This window comes from Zasmidium cellare, assembly GCF_010093935.1.
Source record: "Zasmidium cellare ATCC 36951 unplaced genomic scaffold M409scaffold_14, whole genome shotgun sequence".
NCBI classification, from domain to species: domain Eukaryota; kingdom Fungi; phylum Ascomycota; class Dothideomycetes; order Mycosphaerellales; family Mycosphaerellaceae; genus Zasmidium; species Zasmidium cellare.
The window spans coordinates 277,112-294,974 of NW_022986958.1; the positions used below are offsets into that span (position 1 = coordinate 277,112).

Below are 17,863 nucleotides of genomic sequence, written 5' to 3' on the forward strand. Positions count from 1 at the left end.
CTTGAGCGCGTCGCGTGTCGCGATCACTTCTTTGACCCAAGTTGAACTCCCCGTCGCGACATCCTTTACAAGACATTAACAAAATCGCACGGGTTACCTGCTCGATGCTTGGGACATGGAGACAAACACAGAAATGCCACGACCTCGGCGGCCGTTCTCCAAAGCGAGACCTCGCAAAGAACTGCTCGCGCAGATACAAAGGGCACAGAGAATGCGCGAGATGGAGGGACAGGCCGTACAAGAGGAGCACGTCGCCATCACAATAGCAGCAGAGGACCCACTACCACCTCCTCCGCCTCGAGCGCGACCATTCTCGAAAGCCCGCCCGCGAAAGGAGTTGCTGGCGCAAATACAAAGGGCCCAAGAGATGCGCCATCTGGAACAACAAGAGAACATACCGCCTGTGGAGTCCGTCGAAGAGCAACTGAATAAGCGCACAACTTTTGACAAGTTCGTGGACCAGCTTGATGAAGAGGGCAGAGTGCCTAAGGCGTCTCATCCTCAATCGGCCCTGGAAGCTCTGTTGAATGAGGAAGGGCGGGAGTACAATGATAGTACCATTGCCTCTCTCGAAAACATCATTCATCCGGTCATGGACACGCCGCCGCAGTCACAAGGAACTGAAGACCCGGCCACAAATGAGACGACACCCGCTCCTTCGAGGAGGCATCGATCAGAAGAGATAGTGCACGAAGATGTGCTGGCAAGTCTGAGCAAGCAGCTTTACACGACCCAATCCACTATCAAAGATGCCAACCGAGGGTTACGTCGGATTTCCAACAAGATTGAAGGCTCCAGTCCTTCGAAGGCTGATCTCGCACCCAGGGTTGAGGAACCGCCCGCTGCAATCAAGAATGAACCTCCTGTTGAGGTTGTCCCCCAGCCAAAGGATGTACCAAAGGCCGAGACTGCTGTGAAGAAGACCACTGAGCGAAATCTCGAAAGACGCACGGATCCAAAGATTGCGTCTAAAACGAAGAATCCACCACCCGACACTGTCGCACGACAAAAGATCACACCTCAAGTCGATGTGTCAATCCCTACGGTCGACTCATCAAACCTTGATCACAACGGCAAGACAATCTGCACGCATTGTGGTGGTCGATACGCTTCTGTCTGGAGAGCGCTCTGGGTCGAATTTCGCGAGAACTTCTACACGTACGATCCCAAAAGCAGGTTCCACATACACATGACCCGGCTGGGCTGGATAACGGCCGCCTTTCTCATGTGGTTGATCATCGAAAGCTCCCTTTGCTTGACTTGGTGCAGCACTACTTATGGCCCTATGATGCCGTTTGTCACACACTATGTGATTCTTGAACCTTTCCGGCCGTATGTAAAGCCATACTGGCGATTCCTGGGCTGGGTACTGGATACCATCTTTAATTTGGAAAACGGTGAAGTGCCGGGCGGTAGAAGCGTTCCATCCCATACACTCGCTGCGGCGGCGGCTACAGCACGGGCGACGAAACGAGTGGTTAGGAGCGCGGTGGACGCTGTCGACGAGATGGGCAGCATGTGGAATGATGAGTTCATATGAACACCACTTTTTGAGCGTTTGAGCGATTGCATGTTGGATGACACCCGGCGTTGGAATTGCGCGAATACCCCAATTGTTATTGCTTGGATAGCGCGCTGGAACGACACGAATTGTTGGGTTTACAGCGACCAAAGTGTAGGCTAAGAGCAACGCATTGATGACAGCCTCCAGGTCCAATTTTCACAGTCGTCGCCAATGCTTAAGCCTGTCCGACTACATGACACCGATTTCCTCGGGTTTCCAGCTTTTCGCGGAACTACTCCATTCCAAGACCACACATTCCGCATTGTACCTGACATCCTTCCGAATGGGGAGACAGAATCCTTCGACCCATATCAGCCTTCAGCCCTGCATGGATGTCGGGATGCGGACGAGGATTAGGGCCTTCTGAGCGGCTGACGAGTAGGTACAGCTCCAATAGCTTCAGCTGCAGAGCTGCTTGCTCCTTGCTATCGACGCGGCGAGAACGCAGGCGTAGCGACTCTCGCAAGTGGTATCCGACGGTGTACATTCCGCATGGCAAGCTACAAAATTGTAAGTCTATCTCATTGTCTCTTGCTATACTTTACGCCGCACTTCTCCCTCTCCTTCATTCTATCAGTCCCGATTTCCTTATCGACCATGCTCGACTTCACCCTCTCCCCCTCCCAACAAACCCAACGCGCCGAAGCCCGCCTCTTCGCCACCAAAGTCCTCACCACCGCCCACGAAAGCTATGCCTCCCTCCCCACGCAAAGCGAGCGCTTCCGCTCCATCCGTCCCTTCTACCGCATCGCGGTCCAGGGTGGCATGCTCAAATCCCAAATCCCCACTCCCCTAGGCGGAACCTGCGACTCCCTCGTCGACGCGGCCATCGGGCTCGAGGAACTCTATGCGACGAACCCCAGCGTCACGTTGACGGTGGCGGCGACGGGGTTGGGGCTGACGCCGTTGATCATGAGCGGGAATGAGAGGTTGCAGAAGGAGTTTTTTCCGATGTTTTTGAGTGGGGAGGGAGAGCCGATGGCCAGTTTGGTGCACTCTGAGCCTGGGGGGACGGCGAATTGGTTGGAGGTTGGGGGTAAGGGGTTGCAGACTACGGCGAGGAAGGAGGGAGAGGAGTGGGTTATCAATGGGGAGAAGGTATGAAAGTGTGAGAGAGCTTGTGGGAGAGATGTTGACGGGTGATAGGTCTGGACGACGAACAGCGGTGGATGGGACGGGGAAGGAGCGGACTTGCAATGTGTGGTTTGCCGCAAAGTCGTCGACGGCCAAGTCAACGGCGATGCTCCAGGCGTCAATCCAGCGGCGTCTATCATCGTCCTCTGCGTCACCCGCGAGATCATCGCCGCCAACGCCAAAGACGCATACACCATCCTCGACGAGCCGGAGTTGATGGGCCACCCAGCAACAACAGGCCCGCACAGCCGCTTCAACAATCTCCGCGTACCAGCAAGCAACGTCCTCGCCGACGGAGAGGCAGCAGCAGCACTCATCGAGCAATCTTTCACAGCATCCGCTGCGCTCGTCGGCTCGTTCTCTGTAAGCGTCATGCGAGCCGCCTTCGAGGCAGCTCTCGACTTCGCCAAGAACGACACTCGCGGTGGCAGCGTGCCCATCATCCAGCGCCAGAGCGTCGCAGACCTCTTGACGGATATCAAAATGCGGACCGACTCAAGTCGACTCCTGACCTGGAAAGCCCTCCATGCTCTTGAGAATGGGCCTGGAGACTTCAAGTCCCGCCAGGAGCTGTGTTTGGAGGCTAAGATCTTTTGCTCTGATAATTGTGTCAGGAGCGTGACGGATGCTATGAGCGCCGTTGGAATGTAAGTTTCGATGCTCCATCCGCTGAGACCAATCGCTGATATTCTTAGGACTTCATATCGAAAAGCCTCGCCCTTCCCACGTCTGCTAAACGACGCAATGTGCTTGCCATTGTTCGACGGAGGAAACATAGGCATCAGAAGGCGACAGATTGAGAAGATCTTCCAGGCGGATGATTATGATCCTTGGGCATCGTTTTGAAAGCAGTCGAATATCGCCCTAAGTCATTCTGCTTCATGCCCTCGGGTTCTAGCAACAGCATAATCGATTTCCGTTTCTCGCTCTTGACTGCTATACTCATCTCGCGTTCTAGTTCGCGTTCAGCTACTCAGCTCTAGTTCCGCTCCGCAGCTGCCATCATGCCCTAAGATTTTGGCGTAGCAGCGGGCGTAAGTGGAAGTGAAACCCGAGGCTGAAAAAGGCAGTTGGTATTGAGCCACCACCATTGACTGTATTTGGCGCCAAAAAGACCCTGAACAAGAGATCGTGGCGCGGAAAGAAAGAAAAACATGAAGAGAGGAGAACTTCCCACCTGAGGTCTCAACCTCAATCGCGCTCCCCAAACCACCGCCTCCACCACCTCCCATGGCCAAACCCCACGCCCTCCAACCAAAACCCAACCCCACCCCAAAACACACCGCCCACGAACTCCAACGCATCGCCTCCAACTCCATGCACGTCTTGAACATCCGGGACTTCTCCCACCAAACCCCCCTCGGCCTCGAAATCCTCTCGCACATCTCCTCGTCCTTCAGCGGCAAAGTCGACAACATCCCGCATCCGCTCAACTGGAAACAGCTCAACGACGTGTGGCGGGCGTGGTACGAGGCCGACGAGCGGCTGGAGTTCAATATGCGGAATTGCTCGGCGTATGTGAATGAGGAGGAGGGGTTGGCGAATGTGTATATGGATATGGATGTGGTGGGGGTGTCGAATGTGGAGTTGAAGGGGTTTTCGGAGTTGTGTTGGAGGAAGGAGGGCGGGAAGTGGATGATTTATCGGTTTTGGGGAAGTCGGGGGATGCCTGGGAATGATGGGTTCTTTTGAGGGGCGTTGTGGTTGAAAGATGGGCGTTTGAGAACCAACGGAAGGATAATTGTTGAGGATTTCGTGAGGACGTACAGTCTGTCTGTTTTGCACATGCATACACCTACTCGCCTGACGTCTCCGGCGAAGCAAGTGAGACTTCAACTGGCGACTGGAAGCACCGCATTGCAACATACACATTTGATCCATCATTTGCCAGTCTTCGCTTCTGCGATCATACAGATTACCGTCCGGACGACAAGGTGTACCCTCCATCGACGGTAATGGTCTGTCCGTTCAAGAAGTTGTTGCTGGCGACGAAGAGGACAGTGCTCGCCATGTCGCGATCGTTGCCGGGACGGGCAGCTGGAGTCTTGCCCTCATGCTGCTCTTTGGGAATGCTGAAAGATTGTCAGTGATCGATTCCACCAGAATCACGATACCGTGCTCCTTTGAAAGAACGTGCTGTTTTACTTACTGAGATTTCTGGTTAGCACCGCTCTCACCTCCAGTCGTCATCTCGGACGGGAATACGCCAGGCGCGATATCATTGACGCGGATCTTGAGCCCGTTCGTCTGAATCTCGTTCGCCAGCATACGCGTGAGATGAATCGCAGCTGCTTTGCTCGCATTGTACTGCGGGTGATGCTGCGTCGTCTTGACCTGTCCCGAGATGGAGCTGATGTTGATGACAGCTGCTGACCATCCGTGCTGGCTCTCTGAGGCACGCTGCAGCAGCGGAAGGAACGCGGTCGTCATGAAGTAGATCTGCGAAACGTTCGTTCTGTAAACGGCATCCCAGTCTTCGTATGTTGCCTTTTCATTGTCGAAGAGAGCCTTCTTGAGCTCCTCTGCGCTACCGGCCTCGGTATTGAAGGTGGCGGTGCTTATGCCAGCGTTGTTGATCAAGATATCGAGATGTTTCTCCTTCTGCGATATTTCGTCGTACAGCATGGCCACATCGGCCTTTTTGGTGATGTCCGCAGCGATGGGGATGATTTGACCTGAGATGTCTTGGCTGTACGTCTTCGCCACAGTCTCGAGCTTCTCCTCAGTACGGCCAGCGACGTAGACCTTAGCTCCGTTCACGGCGAGTGCTTGAACTGCCATCAAGCCAATCCCGCTGGCCCCACCTTGGAAGTATTAGCGTTTGTAAAGGAGGAGGATGGAAAGAGCTCACCGGTCACAAGGGCGATTTTATCCTTAACATTGAACAAGTTCGAGAGCCTGAACTGCTCATTGTTGGGGGCTCTTGCGTCGTCGGAAGCCATGTTGTGTTCTTGTCTTGGTGAGGAAGTCGTAAAGTGTCTGCTGAGCCCTTGCAGTCTAGAGGCCGGCGGTGCAATGGCTACTTGTGTGTTGTGAGGGAGAACAAGACGGCCCGGAGTATCGGAGAGTCTCTGTATACAAATAGACCAATTGCAGTCTAACGTCACCGTCCGTAATCTTGCAGGTCTGACAGCAAGCCGTGGCAAAGAGTGCATCGTCTGTTGAAGAAGGACACCTCACATTACAGGTCCAACATTGGAGCCCTTTCCAGTGACAGACCCCGTCATGGCATCACGGTGAAGTCATGACTTACTTCTAGACGCTTTTTGCACGCGATGTCACGGGACACCAGTGGTTGAGACATCTCGTGGATATTGTCTTATTGTCTTGATGCATAGGGGAGTGAGCCAGGAACAGAAATTCAATGCCACAATCGTTGTTTGTGAGGAGCGAGATGTTGTTGTTGAAATGGTAAAACAAAACTCACTCACTCGGTGGCTTGAGCTCGGGAGGATCTGGCTCGGGCCGGTCGTCGCCAAAACTTTGGACGTCGCCTGTTCAGCTCAACGATGTCTTTTCCGTCTTCCACAGCGACACTGCTCTAGACCGCACCTCCGTGTTCAGTGTCGCCCAATATCACCCGGAGATGGATCTGCGAAGACTCTGTAGGCATGGGAACAGCCAGGAAACGACCGTGATGGCATGAGAATGGGGCTTCACCAGTCTCCGTCCAAGTACGAAAAGAGAGATGTCTCAGCTTGATCGACAGCCCGAAGGAGCATCTTCTCCTTTCCTTGGCTTCCCTTTGTCGTTGCATAGACATGTCGCGTGCTGTGCCTCGAGGAATGTTACTTGATAGGCCCAGCCGTTCAGACGATGGGTCTGGCAAATGGACGCTCTCGACCTCTGTGGCCTCAGCATATGCGTCCCCGTTCGACCACAAGGATTAAACATTGCAGGCATGCCAAGGCATCGCGCTCTCCGAAGCCCGTATAGAGCATGCAGTGTCTCTGAACGCTGCCGATGGCAACATGCGGTTTGACCCTTTTGGCGAGCCTAGCATGTATCCCACGCGTGATAGGCATGTCGACCATCCATAGGAAAAGTCAAAAGGCCGTCCTTGGAAGGAACTCCGGTCCATGTCGCATCTCATTACAATTGAATTGCCTAGAAGCGCAGGTGAGGCCTCCAGCGCGGCGTGATCACCTTGATGTCTTCCCCGCCAAGAGACGACCATTTCTTGGACACTCTAAGCAAGTCCAGCCACTGGCTACTACCAGCTCCGTCTACGCCACCACGCTGCAGACCTCGAAAATTTGCGACACGTAGAGGCCATTAGGGTTCTTGGCTGCTCTTGGCTCACGAGGGATGTTCCCTTTGGTCATAGACAAGCCTCGCAGATAGCCGGAGGGCAAACGCATAAGAATTACAACTAAGCACGACAAGCGTGGCCGCAACACCTTGGTATGCTTCTTGACCTTCTTGGGTTTTGTCATTGTGTCACCAAAGTGCTGACCACGTGAGCAGACCGTCATGGCTAACACCAAGAAATCTGTCGAGGAGACCGTCCAGCCTCTCTCAGAATCCGCCAGCGGCAACGAGAAGGACCTGAACCTTCAGGAGAAAACTACACGACGCAACAGCGCTCACATTGTCACCAAGCAAGATGTCGACGACTCCGCGGTCTTCTACAACCAACATAAGGATGAGGTCTCCCCACTCGATGATGCCGGCATCAAGCGTCTGAACAGGAAGAACTTCTGGTTCTTACTTATGCAGACATGGTGGATCGCCTTCTTGATACATCTCGACAAGTCTACGCTCTCGCAAGCCAGCACAATGGGACTCTTCAAAGACGTGAAGATCTCGAAGAACGAGTACAACGACTTGTTCGTGCTCTTCTACGTCGGCTACTTGGTCGCGCTATGGCCTGGCGCTGCTCTCGCTCAGCGCGTGGGTCACAAGTACTTCATCACCGGGTCGCTTTTCCTATGGTCGCTGCTGCTTGCCATGCATCCTCTCGCAAAGACTGGAGCGCACATGATGGCATTGCGTTTCCTCTTGGGCATGGTGAGTGGTTATGCACTCGCTGTACAAAGCGCCAACTGACACCATGTAGACCGAATCACAAATCGTGCCCTCGACGACCGTTCTGCACCAAGCCTTCTTCCCGCCCAAGAAGAGCCCGTGGGTCCAGCTGCTGTGGTGGGCGTCTGGCAGCTTTGCCAACGTCCTTCTCACTATGGTCGCCTACAAGCTTATCAAAGACGACAATGCTGGCACTCTGGTTGGCGGTCTTTCCTCTTGGAAGTGGTTGCACATCATCTGCGTCATCCTCACGTTCTTGGTCTGCTGCGTACTCGTCGTTTTCCTCCCAAATTCACCGGTCGACGCCAAATGGCTATCACTCGAAGAGAAGGTACATACCATCAACTTGATTCGAGAGACACACGCTGGTATCTCGAACTCGACCTTCAAGTGGAGCCAAGTGAGGGAGGCATTCACAGATCCTAAGAGCTGGCTGTTCATGTAAGTCTACAATCGATACCTTGGGGCGTATCAACAATGCTAACCCGAATTCTAGCACTCACATGTTCTTCAACGAGCTCCCAAACAACACTTCCCAGCAATTGCCTTTGATTGTTGTCGGGTTCGGGTTCACGCCCGCTCAATCCGCACTGTTCAACATCGCAAAACCACTCTGGGGCTCTTTCCTGATTGTCGTCTCGGCTGCAATGCTTTTTGCTACAGATCTGGGCGTCGGGTACACTTGTGCCATCTCCTATATCCCATGCTTCGTTGGCGGTCTCATTATGGTGGGTGTCATTGAAGGAAACTTCTCATCTGGCTTCATATCTGGTCCGCAATGCTAACGCAGTGACACCTTGCAGGTTACAGCTCCATGGTCGAACAAGATCGCGCTCATCGTTGGCACGCAGATCTCCACCTTCAAACCATCATATCTTCTGGGCTTGTCGTGGGCTGGCACGACTACTATCGGCTACACTAAGAAGCTCTACGTCATGTCGACATGCGTTGTAGCCGCGGCCGTTGCTAACATGATCTCACCTGAGTAAGTGTTCTATCCCAACGTGACTACCTAATCCCTCGTTCTGACGCATGTCGCTCTCAGGTTCTGGAAAGAAAAGTACAAGCCACGATACATGCTCCCCTGGGGTTTCATGACGGCCTTCTGGTTCATCTCACCAGCACTGTGCCTCATCATTCGCTTCTACCTCAACAGCGAGAACAACAAGCGAGCGGCTATCCTGCAACAGAAGGCTGGTGACAGCGAAGACGAGGCTCTGGATACGGGTGACGGTCTGATCTCCATCGACGAAGAGGATCTCGACCAGACCGATCGCGAGAATCTGAAGTTCGTCTACCCCTTGTAGACTCACGAAGCGACCCACGACTCCACCACAGCAGAACAGAGCTTGTCCGACGGCTCGTCCACTCTTTTCAGTTGCCCAACCGCAGAAACGGCAGGCTTGGGGCATGTACAGTCGCTCAATACAGATAGACGGGGGGTTATAGCAAAAAAGCGGGATCGTTACTCTCTATGTAATGGCTTTAGGAATGAAAATTACCTGCAAAGGTAATTCTTGCGAGGGATCTGCCCTCGTTGATCTTTCATCATTGCTTTCACAACAGTTCGGATTCTCAACGACCATTGATGTGATATTCGACGGTGGAGACGCAACCGAGCTTCGCTTCGAAGGCGAGACAGTTCATCGAAAAGAAAAGTTATTGACAAGACAAGGTGTGTCCTCTACCCACCCTCGACCATTCGGCCCTTTCCATTGCATACTCGAGCACTTCGGCTCGCTGCCGAGGCCGTCGAACTGCATGTGGCGTTCGGTAGTGGTGTGGTGTGCTCGAGCAGTACCGGGGATGAACCCCACGCAGATGTGGGGGCTCTGTCGCCGAGGGGTGATCGTGAGGTTAGGGTTGACGAAGAGAACAAAAACTTCATCATCAGTGAAACCGGTTGTCTATCGACGGCTTGAGCATCAATTCATTAGGGTCACCTTAAGTATCCGCAGACCTGTGAAGCATTCCAAACACCTCCACATAGGAACTTCCGGGCCAAACAACCGAGCCAGAGCATCGACTCCACCAAACCTACATCTTCCCCAACCACCAACGGGGCATGCGGCACGGTGCGCCTCCTAGGCACATGAAGGAAGGATGCGCTACGGTATGCCTTGGAACAGGCCATCGCGACTGCCGTCTCACTGGCTTATTATATCCGCCGAGACCATGACGACCTTCCGGCAGGTGGCTCGCTCCATCGTCACACATTTCGAAAGTGTTTTTGACGTTTGTGTATATGTTTTGAGGGGATTGTGAGGCGTTGATGTGTGACGAGTTGATGAGTGGTTTGCTTTTTGCGTTGTGGTTGCCATGGAAGGATCATTGAGAGGTGATGAGATTACGCCTGCCGTGAGTTGTTCACCGTATGTGGAATATCGTCTGTCTGACCAGTCTATCCTAGGGCAGCGAACCCAGCGATGTCGACTCAGCATACGAAGGAGATGTGTATGTCGTGTACCCAAAGCTGTCAATCAAGCAACCCGTTAACATCAAACCCCCAGCCAAAGCGAAACCACCTCCATAACATCCTCCATCGCAGCACATAGATACGAGAATGGCCGCCGTTACGCCGGTTACAAAGACGGCGAATACTGGGCCCCCAACGACGAAGACCAAAACGACCAGCTCGATATCGCCCACCACATCTGGAATCTCCTCCTGGACGGCAAACTCCACCTCGCCCCCCTCAAGAAAGACACCTGCCACGAAGTCCTCGACCTAGGCACCGGAACCGGGATCTGGGCCATGGACTTCGCAGACGAACACCCGGCCGCCAGCGTGGTCGGCACAGACCTCACGCCCATCCAGCCGCACTGGACGCCGCCGAACTGCCGCTTCGAAATCGACGACTGCACCCAGCCCTGGACGTTCCCGGAGAATCACTTCGACTTCATCCACGTCCGCTGCCTCTACGGCTCCATATCCGACTGGCCGGAGCTCTACGCCCGCATTTGGAAACACCTCAAACCGGGCGGCTGGTTCGAACAAGTCGAGTACAGCGTCGACTGGCGCACCGACGACGACTCCATCCCCGCGGGCCACATCTTCCGGGAAGCTTCTGCGAACTACATCGCCGCCGGGGAGAAGATGGGTCGGACGTTCCGGATCTGGGAGATGCAGAAGGAGTTGATTGATGCGGCGGGGTTTGTGAGGACCGAGGAGAGCAAATTCAAGATGCCGTTGGGGCCTTGGGCGGCGGATCGGAAGTTGAAGGAGATTGGACGGTGGCATTTGTTGGAGGCGTATCAGGGGATTGAGGGGTGGACGATGGCCCTCTATACGAGGGTGTTGGGGTGGAGTTATGAGGAGGTGCAGGTGTTTTTGGCCAAGGTTAGGGAAGGTGAGTTGGGAGATGGGGGTGTTGACTTGATGCAATCTTTTACTGATCCCATGTTCTAGGCTTCAAGAATAGGAAAATCCATTCGTACACGAGTGGGAGCATCGTGTATGGCCAGAAGCCATTGCAAGCAACGACAGCATAGTGAGCACCCAGCAAAGCGAAGCAAGATCCTGTTGACAGACGAACGTCAGCGATGAATGTAAGGCACTTCTATCAAATCGATCAAGAAGCAAACCCCATCACCCATTTCTTAATTCACAACAGCCCTCAACCCAACACTCCCCTTCCTCGGCTGCGGATTGAAGAAATCATGCGCCACATCAATATCCTCCCTCGTCGTCTTATACAGCTCAAAATCAAACCTACTAAACACCGCCGCCAGCGTGAAGTAAATCTCCGCGCTCGCCAGTTCCTGTCCGAGACAGCCCCTCGTGCCTTTACTGAAATTGACGAGGTAGTTTGAGAGTTTCTCCCGTGCTCCCGGCTCTAGCCATCGCTCGGGTTTGAATTCTCGGGGCGAGGGGAAGAGGTGTTCGTTGTCGTGCATGAAGATGGACGTCATGCTCATGGGGGTGCCAGCGGGGATGATGTATTCTTTGTAGGTTAGGGGTTCGTCTGGGGAGACTCGCTGGAGGCGGTGGGTGACGCCGTAGGAGATGCGGTAGCCTTCGAGGACGCCGGCTGTTAGGTAGGGGAGTTGTTCGAGGCGTTGGAGGGTGGGGAGAGTTCCGTCTGGCATGGCGGTTTTGAGTTCATGCTTGAGGCGTGTCGAGATGGAGCGGTTGGCGATGATGTGGTAGGCTGTTGTGTTGAGGTAGTGGGTTGTTGTCACTTGACCGGCGGCCACTACGGCTTGTGCTTCGTCGACGAGGTGAGCGACGGTTTGCTCCTCTGGAGGCAGAACACCTGGTTGGAGAAGCGCGTTGAAGATGGTAGGGTGATTGGAAACTTTGTTGTCGACAGCCTTGCCGCTGAGATGTTGCGAGACTTGCGTGGCCAGGTCCTGAGTCATGGTCAGCAACTCCAGCATCTTAGTACCAGTACGTCGGTACTAACCATTTGCAATCTTATCAGGCGCATGATATGCGGATTCATGCGCTCGACGATCCACAGCGGCGTCTGCCGCATCAGCGAAAGTATCCAAGGCATCTGCTTGTTCAGATGACTCTGCTCCGAGACACTATCCACAGAGTCAGGCCAGATTGGAGCAAAGTCAGGCTCCTCGAGGCATTTATAGCTCGTCCCAAAGGCATAGTCAGTAATGACATCCATCGTCACAGCGGCAAACGCATGACGCAGATTGACGGGCTCTTTGGTCTCACGAAACCCTTCCAATCGCGAGCAAAGCTGTCCGACGACATCCTTGATCATATACTCGAGTTTCTGAACCGACGCTCTGGAGAAGAACGGATTGAACGGCGCTCTGCGTCGCCGATGCAGATCGTGCGAGATGGCGCTGAAGAAGCTCGACGAGGTGCCAAACATGTTCGCGGACCAGACCCATTTCTCTCGCCGCTTACTCGGACCCGTATAGATCTCGTTGTAATAGTCTGGGTCGTTGATGTGGACTTCATAGGGGTTGATCCGGACGATTGGGCCGTATGTCGTGTGCATCTCCCCGATCTTCCAGGTGTAGCGGCCTTGCTTGACTACATCGTAGTAGAACTCGTACCAGAGTGTCAGAGCCGCGAGTTTGGGACCAGGGATCTTGGAGATTGGGCTGAAGTAGAGGCGATATACCGCAAGTCCGAGCAGGTAGAGGGTCCAGCCGCCGATGGCGACGATGGCGGTCGTCGTCCAGTTCGCCGTGAGGTAGCTGATGCCAGCCATTGCGTGGAAGCCTACACAGCAGGTCAAACAAGGCTACGGCGTACCTGTTATACTACTTGAAGGGCTGGGAGGTCATGGTACGCTAGAGAGTTGACTTCTGGGAACAGAGACATGTGCGTGTAGCTGCCGGCCGTCTCGCCTCGCCATGCCTGGCGGGCCGTACATCCTGTCCGAGTGCTCGTCGTCCAGTCAAGCAGCAATGGTTTGCATTAGTTCGCAGCTGGATTCCGTGAGATGCAGTGCGCTACCAGTGCCGAGCTTGTAGTGTCGTTGTGAGAAGTGCCATGCTCGGCACCGAGTAGAAGGCTGGAGTTGACGATCTACCAATCTTCTCAGATCGAACGAGTGCAAGAAATCCGACTTGACACTCTCATCGTCGCAAGAATTGCGAACTCCAAAGGACGAGCCATGAGGGGTGCCCGACACGGGCGAACAAGCTAGATGACATCCTTGCAGATATCTTGCATCTCATGCCGTCTTTAGCGGGCTCGTCAATGCCGGCAGGCCGGACCTTGTAAAAGTTGCTGTCATGTCCATCCTGACCGCTGCAACTGGTCCGCCAGACGACTGCCGATGTATACGATGCGATGTTCAAGATGGAGCGAGACGTGAAGTCGAAATAGCCCCCATGCGGTGCCTCGGCAACGGCGCCGTTGCGAGAAGCCACCAAAGGGGCCAACGACTTCATCTCGTCAACACACTACGACATCATCTCCAACATGCAGAGTATCGAGATCGAGTCGATACCAACCACTACATCGACAAGACAAGGACGCGCCGTCTTAATGACCATTCCCCAGACTCGCCAACCACCTCAAGCCTTAAGTCCATGACTCCAAAAACCCCGAATGAATCAGATCCTCCCAGCCGTTGGCACGATGCATATTATGATTAGGCACCGCTTTGACGGAAGAGAGCGAAAGAGAAAGTCAGGAAAGGCTCAACACGTGTCGCGGCTCATGGCTTAAGACAACTCATGTGGACGTTATAACGGCCAAGTGAGATGGACGCGCTTTGCGTATAAGAGAGGGAGGGACGCAGGTAGGGATGGTTGTGTTTCTTTTCGTCGACTATACTATCTACTTTCGTGTCGACTAGTGAAGGCACTACGACTTGCTATCTTTTATCTTTCTCTACTAGTTTCGTTGTGATATTGTCTTGCCTGTGTGAGTAGACTACACATCTCGACTTGCGTGTATGCCTTCGCTGACGAGACTCCAGTCCACGGCGTCCACTCGTTAACAACAACCAAAACCTCTCTTCAAACCCACCTACCAACCAACCAACCGTCCACCCTCAAAAATGCAACTCCTCGCCCCCATCCTCCTCACCCTCGCGGCCTCCACAACCGCCTTCCCCATCGCCCTCCCCCTCCTCGGCATCGGCGAACCCGCCTGCTCGCACCCAGCAACCACCGACACCAGCAGCAGCAGCAGCAACAGCACCGCCGCGGCCCTCATGCTCAGAGAAGCCGAGCCCGCTCAGGCATGCCCCGCGTGGAAGCGCTGGGCGTTCGCGTGCGAAATTCTCCCGACGGATGCGAAGGTTAAGAGGGAGCCGAAGGTTTGTGCGGCTTGGAAGGAGTAGGGCTAGGACATGAAGAAGTGGAGAGTAGGGATGACGGGTAGATGCGGTCGATGATGATGGAGAGGCTGTATTGAAGGAGGAAAACTGACTGCGGGGCATGGAGTGGAGTGGATGGGTCAGACGGGAGGCCTGCCTGGACTTTGAGGACGTGTTTAGGAGTAATTATCACGAGAACGACAGAACACCGGTATGGTTCTCTTTTGTTAGCCAATGCCACACGATATCTGTTTGGTTCCGGTGAATTCCTAGAATCCAGTTCTTTGCCTCAGTGTAAGCACCTCAGTCGAAGATAAAAGGAAGGTGTGCCTGAAAGACCCGGTGCTCCTCTCCTCTCGCCATCATACTCGCCTCCTTCGAGCAAAGTCCTGACTTCTACCACTTCCACTGCCTCAGTCAACGTGATACACTTTCCGCAAACATCGTGACATAAGTCATACTTTCCTTTCGACATGACGACCTCATAGTCTCAGGCATTTCTATCAGGCGTACCCCTGCTATCAGGCCGAGCAGCTATTGATGAGGCGCAGTTGCATGACACGCGGTACGAGATGCGATGACCGCACTTCAATGCCTGACACGCAACTCACGCGAGAGTTTGAAGAGAGCGAGACGCGGCGATGTCAAGAAGTGAAAGTAAAGTCAAAAGTAAAAGTCCCAGTGTTGTTATTGTGGTCTAGATCCGCGCATTCCATCATGTCGTTAAAGTTCGTTGAACACATTCTAATCTTTCATCCAAGTCGTGCCAAGTACATGTTCCGCTCGATATGCCCAACAACATCCGAGATAAATCGCTTGCAACAAAAATGCTCCGGTAAGGGGTCCATCATCATGCATTTTCCATTTTCCCATCATGCTCGTGCTCATGAAAACTCGTTAAGAAAAGATCAATCCAACCTCGTATCCTGTCGCTCAGTATTATTCAACCAAGGCACCGTCGTCAGCATCTTCTTCAAAGGGGGCCGCTGTTCCCGTCGTCGTTCGTCTATGGCACGCTCGGACTCTTTCTTCGGTCCGAATCGTTTCTTTTGTTTTCTGTACTGTCGATGCAGGAAGCCTTTCTTTTGTGGGTGGGTGAGATCAACCACAGCCAACGATAGGAGGGTAACGGGGATACCAATGGCGAAGAACAGCCAGATCGATTGATGGGCTGAGGCAAAATCGGGGGAAATGCTGAGGAAGCTGGAGGTGAAGTTGAGGGGGATGAAGATGGTGGCTAAAAAGGTCAGGCGGGCGAGGTTCTTGTTTTGTTTGACGGCGCGGCGGGACTCTTCGATGTTGATTCCGTTGGTCGCCATGGTCTCGATGCTCTTTAGTCGAACTTGGATCTCGTCGATTTGGCGCTTGACGTTACGGAAGTCGACCCACAAGGCGGAGACGCCGTTGTCGTGGTTATCGGGTATGTAAAAGTGTGCCGCTGCCGGGTCGGTTCCGTTGGGTACGCTGGTTGCGCCTAGAGCGTGGAGAGGCGCTCGTACTTCTGGTGGGTAGAGGCGGGCGATGGCTTCTCCTATCATGGTCTGATAGTAGCCCACATTGCGTCTCCATGGTGACAGCTTTTTGAGCAAAGAGTCGATGTCGCTGGGCTTTTCGCCCCAGTGAGGTCTCTCGAACTCCCATTCAATCTTACCGAGCTGGGCGATCATGTACTTGAGGGTGGTGAGCCAGTCGGCGAGGATCATCTTGTACACTGGAAGGGCGATGCATCGAGGGTCATGGTTGACGAGGTCCAAGTCTTGGGGGCTTAATCTTCCGCACCAGTACTTGATGTCGTCGAAGAATTTGACACGTTTTGGGGCTTCAAATTCTTTCTCGGGATCCTGCTTCCATTGTGCCATCGATGGTGTGGGATCGAAAGGACGATAGCCACCCCAGAGAGCGTTGCCTGTGCTGACGGTTGGGTCCACAAGGAGAATGGCTATGCAAGTCAGTACGGATAGATCACATGCAGGCGGCGCAACTCACCAGTCACCGGCTCACCCTGTTTCCTAGGCTTGACCCATAACGAGGTCTTGGACCGCGTGAGGACAACGCTCGCGTTCTTGCGGTCCAACAGACCATCCTGCAACCTCTTGCGGCTTCGGTCACTGTCGAGACGACGGAGTACGTTGAACGTGCCGCTCTCGAATTCGGCCTTTTCGAAGTCTGTCTCATTGCCAAAGTAGCGGCCGCGCAAAGACTGCAGGCAGAAATGAGGCCGTTGTCGGGCCTCTAGATCGAGACTGGGCAGTTCCGCCCAAGGATCTCTAGTGTTGTGGAAGAGATAGTCGCCGATATGCGAGAGGAAGAAGAGTGGGTCAATGTCATAATACGATCCAAGCGTATCCACGAGGTCGCGACTTAGATCCTCTGCGACTATGAGTCGTACCTGCGCATGTTCGGTTGACTGCGGTGCGGCATCGAGGCCTTCCTTGAGCTGCGCCGCATCGTCGAAGTCACGCAGCTTGGCCTCATTGTTGGTGTAGTCAATCACGGAAACGTTGACTCGTTTAGCACGGTTGGCGCGCTCGACGGGGAAATGTTGGAGATATCTCCACTTCGGTGGCGCCGCACTCACTTCCATCCAATGACCCAAATACTCCAGATGTGGCCATGTTTTGGAGAGGTGCTTGATGTATTGAAGATACGGGCCTGGGCTGCGGTTTGCCACTGTCAGCGTTCGTTATTCTGCGGACTTTGGTGCTCATGACATACTTGAGGATCTCCCACTGGTCCTTGGTCTTGATGCCCTCGTACGCATCGCCAATGCAATACTGGTCGCCGGCGGCATCGGTATGCGGGATGATGGCGTGTTCGTTGCCCTTCCAGCGGATCCAATCTTCGCGCTGTTTGCTGTCTAGCTCGTCGATTTCATCTTGCAGACATCTTGGGCGGTCTGACGCAGGAATGGGATTCCCCTCTGACGCTGCCTCACAATCCTTTTCAACCTGGCCTGTGGCATTGTCGGTGGACTGAGACTGACCCATGGTTGGTGGCCGGCCGTGTGAGAATTTGGCGCTCGGCGTTAGCGCTGGGAGGGATCCCCGCCAGGCACAAGACGAACTTCTGGATTAGGGAGTTGTGCTCGATAGGGGGATCGTTGAGGATGGCATTGCTGGAGGATTGAGTAATAAGAGGAAAAGGGTAGTGGAGAAATTATAACGACCTGGGCGAGAGCGTCTTCTCACCGGAGGCCATGCTCAGGTTGTTCTACTGCAGGTGCACGGGCGCGCAATGGCCTGAGGAGCTTGACGCTTGTAGCTCCAACGCCCACCGGCGGCCTTTGCGCTGCGCCTAGCCAGCGAAGAGGTTGGGGGGCGTTCATCAAAATTACCGCTCGGGGGTCAATGAAATGGGTGAAATGGTGCTAGGAGAGACCTCCGCCTCGTTGGAGC

The 17,863-nt window shown here is 54.0% G+C and overlaps 8 protein-coding genes across 8 annotated transcripts; 5 read left to right on the forward strand and 3 right to left on the reverse strand.

The window, feature by feature from the left end:
* Nucleotides 1-133: 133 nt before the first annotated feature.
* Nucleotides 134-1,540, forward strand: M409DRAFT_21894 (uncharacterized protein; the record flags this gene model as incomplete). Its single annotated transcript, XM_033806081.1, has 1 exon — nucleotides 134-1,540. The coding sequence occupies one exon, from the start codon at nucleotides 134-136 to the stop codon at nucleotides 1,538-1,540; it is 1,407 nt and encodes a 468-aa protein (XP_033668632.1).
* A 621-nt stretch (nucleotides 1,541-2,161) lies between these two features.
* On the forward strand, nucleotides 2,162-3,544 carry M409DRAFT_21895 (uncharacterized protein; the record flags this gene model as incomplete). The annotated part of the gene is made up of 3 exons (XM_033806082.1): nucleotides 2,162-2,662; nucleotides 2,711-3,345; nucleotides 3,394-3,544. 3 exons carry the CDS (start codon nucleotides 2,162-2,164, stop codon nucleotides 3,542-3,544), a joined length of 1,287 nt encoding a protein of 428 aa, XP_033668633.1.
* A 384-nt stretch (nucleotides 3,545-3,928) lies between these two features.
* Nucleotides 3,929-4,390, forward strand: M409DRAFT_21896 (uncharacterized protein; the record flags this gene model as incomplete). Its single annotated transcript, XM_033806083.1, has 1 exon — nucleotides 3,929-4,390. One exon carries the CDS (start codon nucleotides 3,929-3,931, stop codon nucleotides 4,388-4,390), a length of 462 nt encoding a protein of 153 aa, XP_033668634.1.
* Nucleotides 4,391-4,613: 223 nt separating this feature from the next.
* On the reverse strand, nucleotides 4,614-5,640 carry M409DRAFT_65853 (uncharacterized protein; the record flags this gene model as incomplete). Its single annotated transcript, XM_033816695.1, has 3 exons — nucleotides 4,614-4,770; nucleotides 4,848-5,502; nucleotides 5,550-5,640. 3 exons carry the CDS (start codon nucleotides 5,638-5,640, stop codon nucleotides 4,614-4,616), a joined length of 903 nt encoding a protein of 300 aa, XP_033668635.1.
* A 1,464-nt stretch (nucleotides 5,641-7,104) lies between these two features.
* M409DRAFT_65854 (uncharacterized protein) lies at nucleotides 7,105-9,033 on the forward strand (the record flags this gene model as incomplete). The annotated part of the gene is made up of 6 exons (XM_033816696.1): nucleotides 7,105-7,157; nucleotides 7,282-7,708; nucleotides 7,758-8,167; nucleotides 8,223-8,454; nucleotides 8,530-8,711; nucleotides 8,772-9,033. 6 exons carry the CDS (start codon nucleotides 7,105-7,107, stop codon nucleotides 9,031-9,033), a joined length of 1,566 nt encoding a protein of 521 aa, XP_033668636.1.
* Nucleotides 9,034-10,045: 1,012 nt separating this feature from the next.
* Nucleotides 10,046-11,217, forward strand: M409DRAFT_65855 (uncharacterized protein; the record flags this gene model as incomplete). Its single annotated transcript, XM_033816697.1, has 3 exons — nucleotides 10,046-10,098; nucleotides 10,237-11,075; nucleotides 11,135-11,217. 3 exons carry the CDS (start codon nucleotides 10,046-10,048, stop codon nucleotides 11,215-11,217), a joined length of 975 nt encoding a protein of 324 aa, XP_033668637.1.
* Nucleotides 11,218-11,325: 108 nt separating this feature from the next.
* M409DRAFT_36524 (uncharacterized protein) lies at nucleotides 11,326-12,905 on the reverse strand (the record flags this gene model as incomplete). The annotated part of the gene is made up of 2 exons (XM_033810567.1): nucleotides 11,326-12,096; nucleotides 12,132-12,905. The coding sequence occupies 2 exons, from the start codon at nucleotides 12,903-12,905 to the stop codon at nucleotides 11,326-11,328; spliced, it is 1,545 nt and encodes a 514-aa protein (XP_033668638.1).
* Nucleotides 12,906-15,376: 2,471 nt separating this feature from the next.
* On the reverse strand, nucleotides 15,377-17,455 carry M409DRAFT_65858 (uncharacterized protein; the record flags this gene model as incomplete). Its single annotated transcript, XM_033816698.1, has 5 exons — nucleotides 15,377-15,529; nucleotides 15,575-16,407; nucleotides 16,455-17,125; nucleotides 17,184-17,343; nucleotides 17,404-17,455. The coding sequence occupies 5 exons, from the start codon at nucleotides 17,453-17,455 to the stop codon at nucleotides 15,377-15,379; spliced, it is 1,869 nt and encodes a 622-aa protein (XP_033668639.1).
* Between the last annotated feature and the right edge of the window lie 408 nt (nucleotides 17,456-17,863).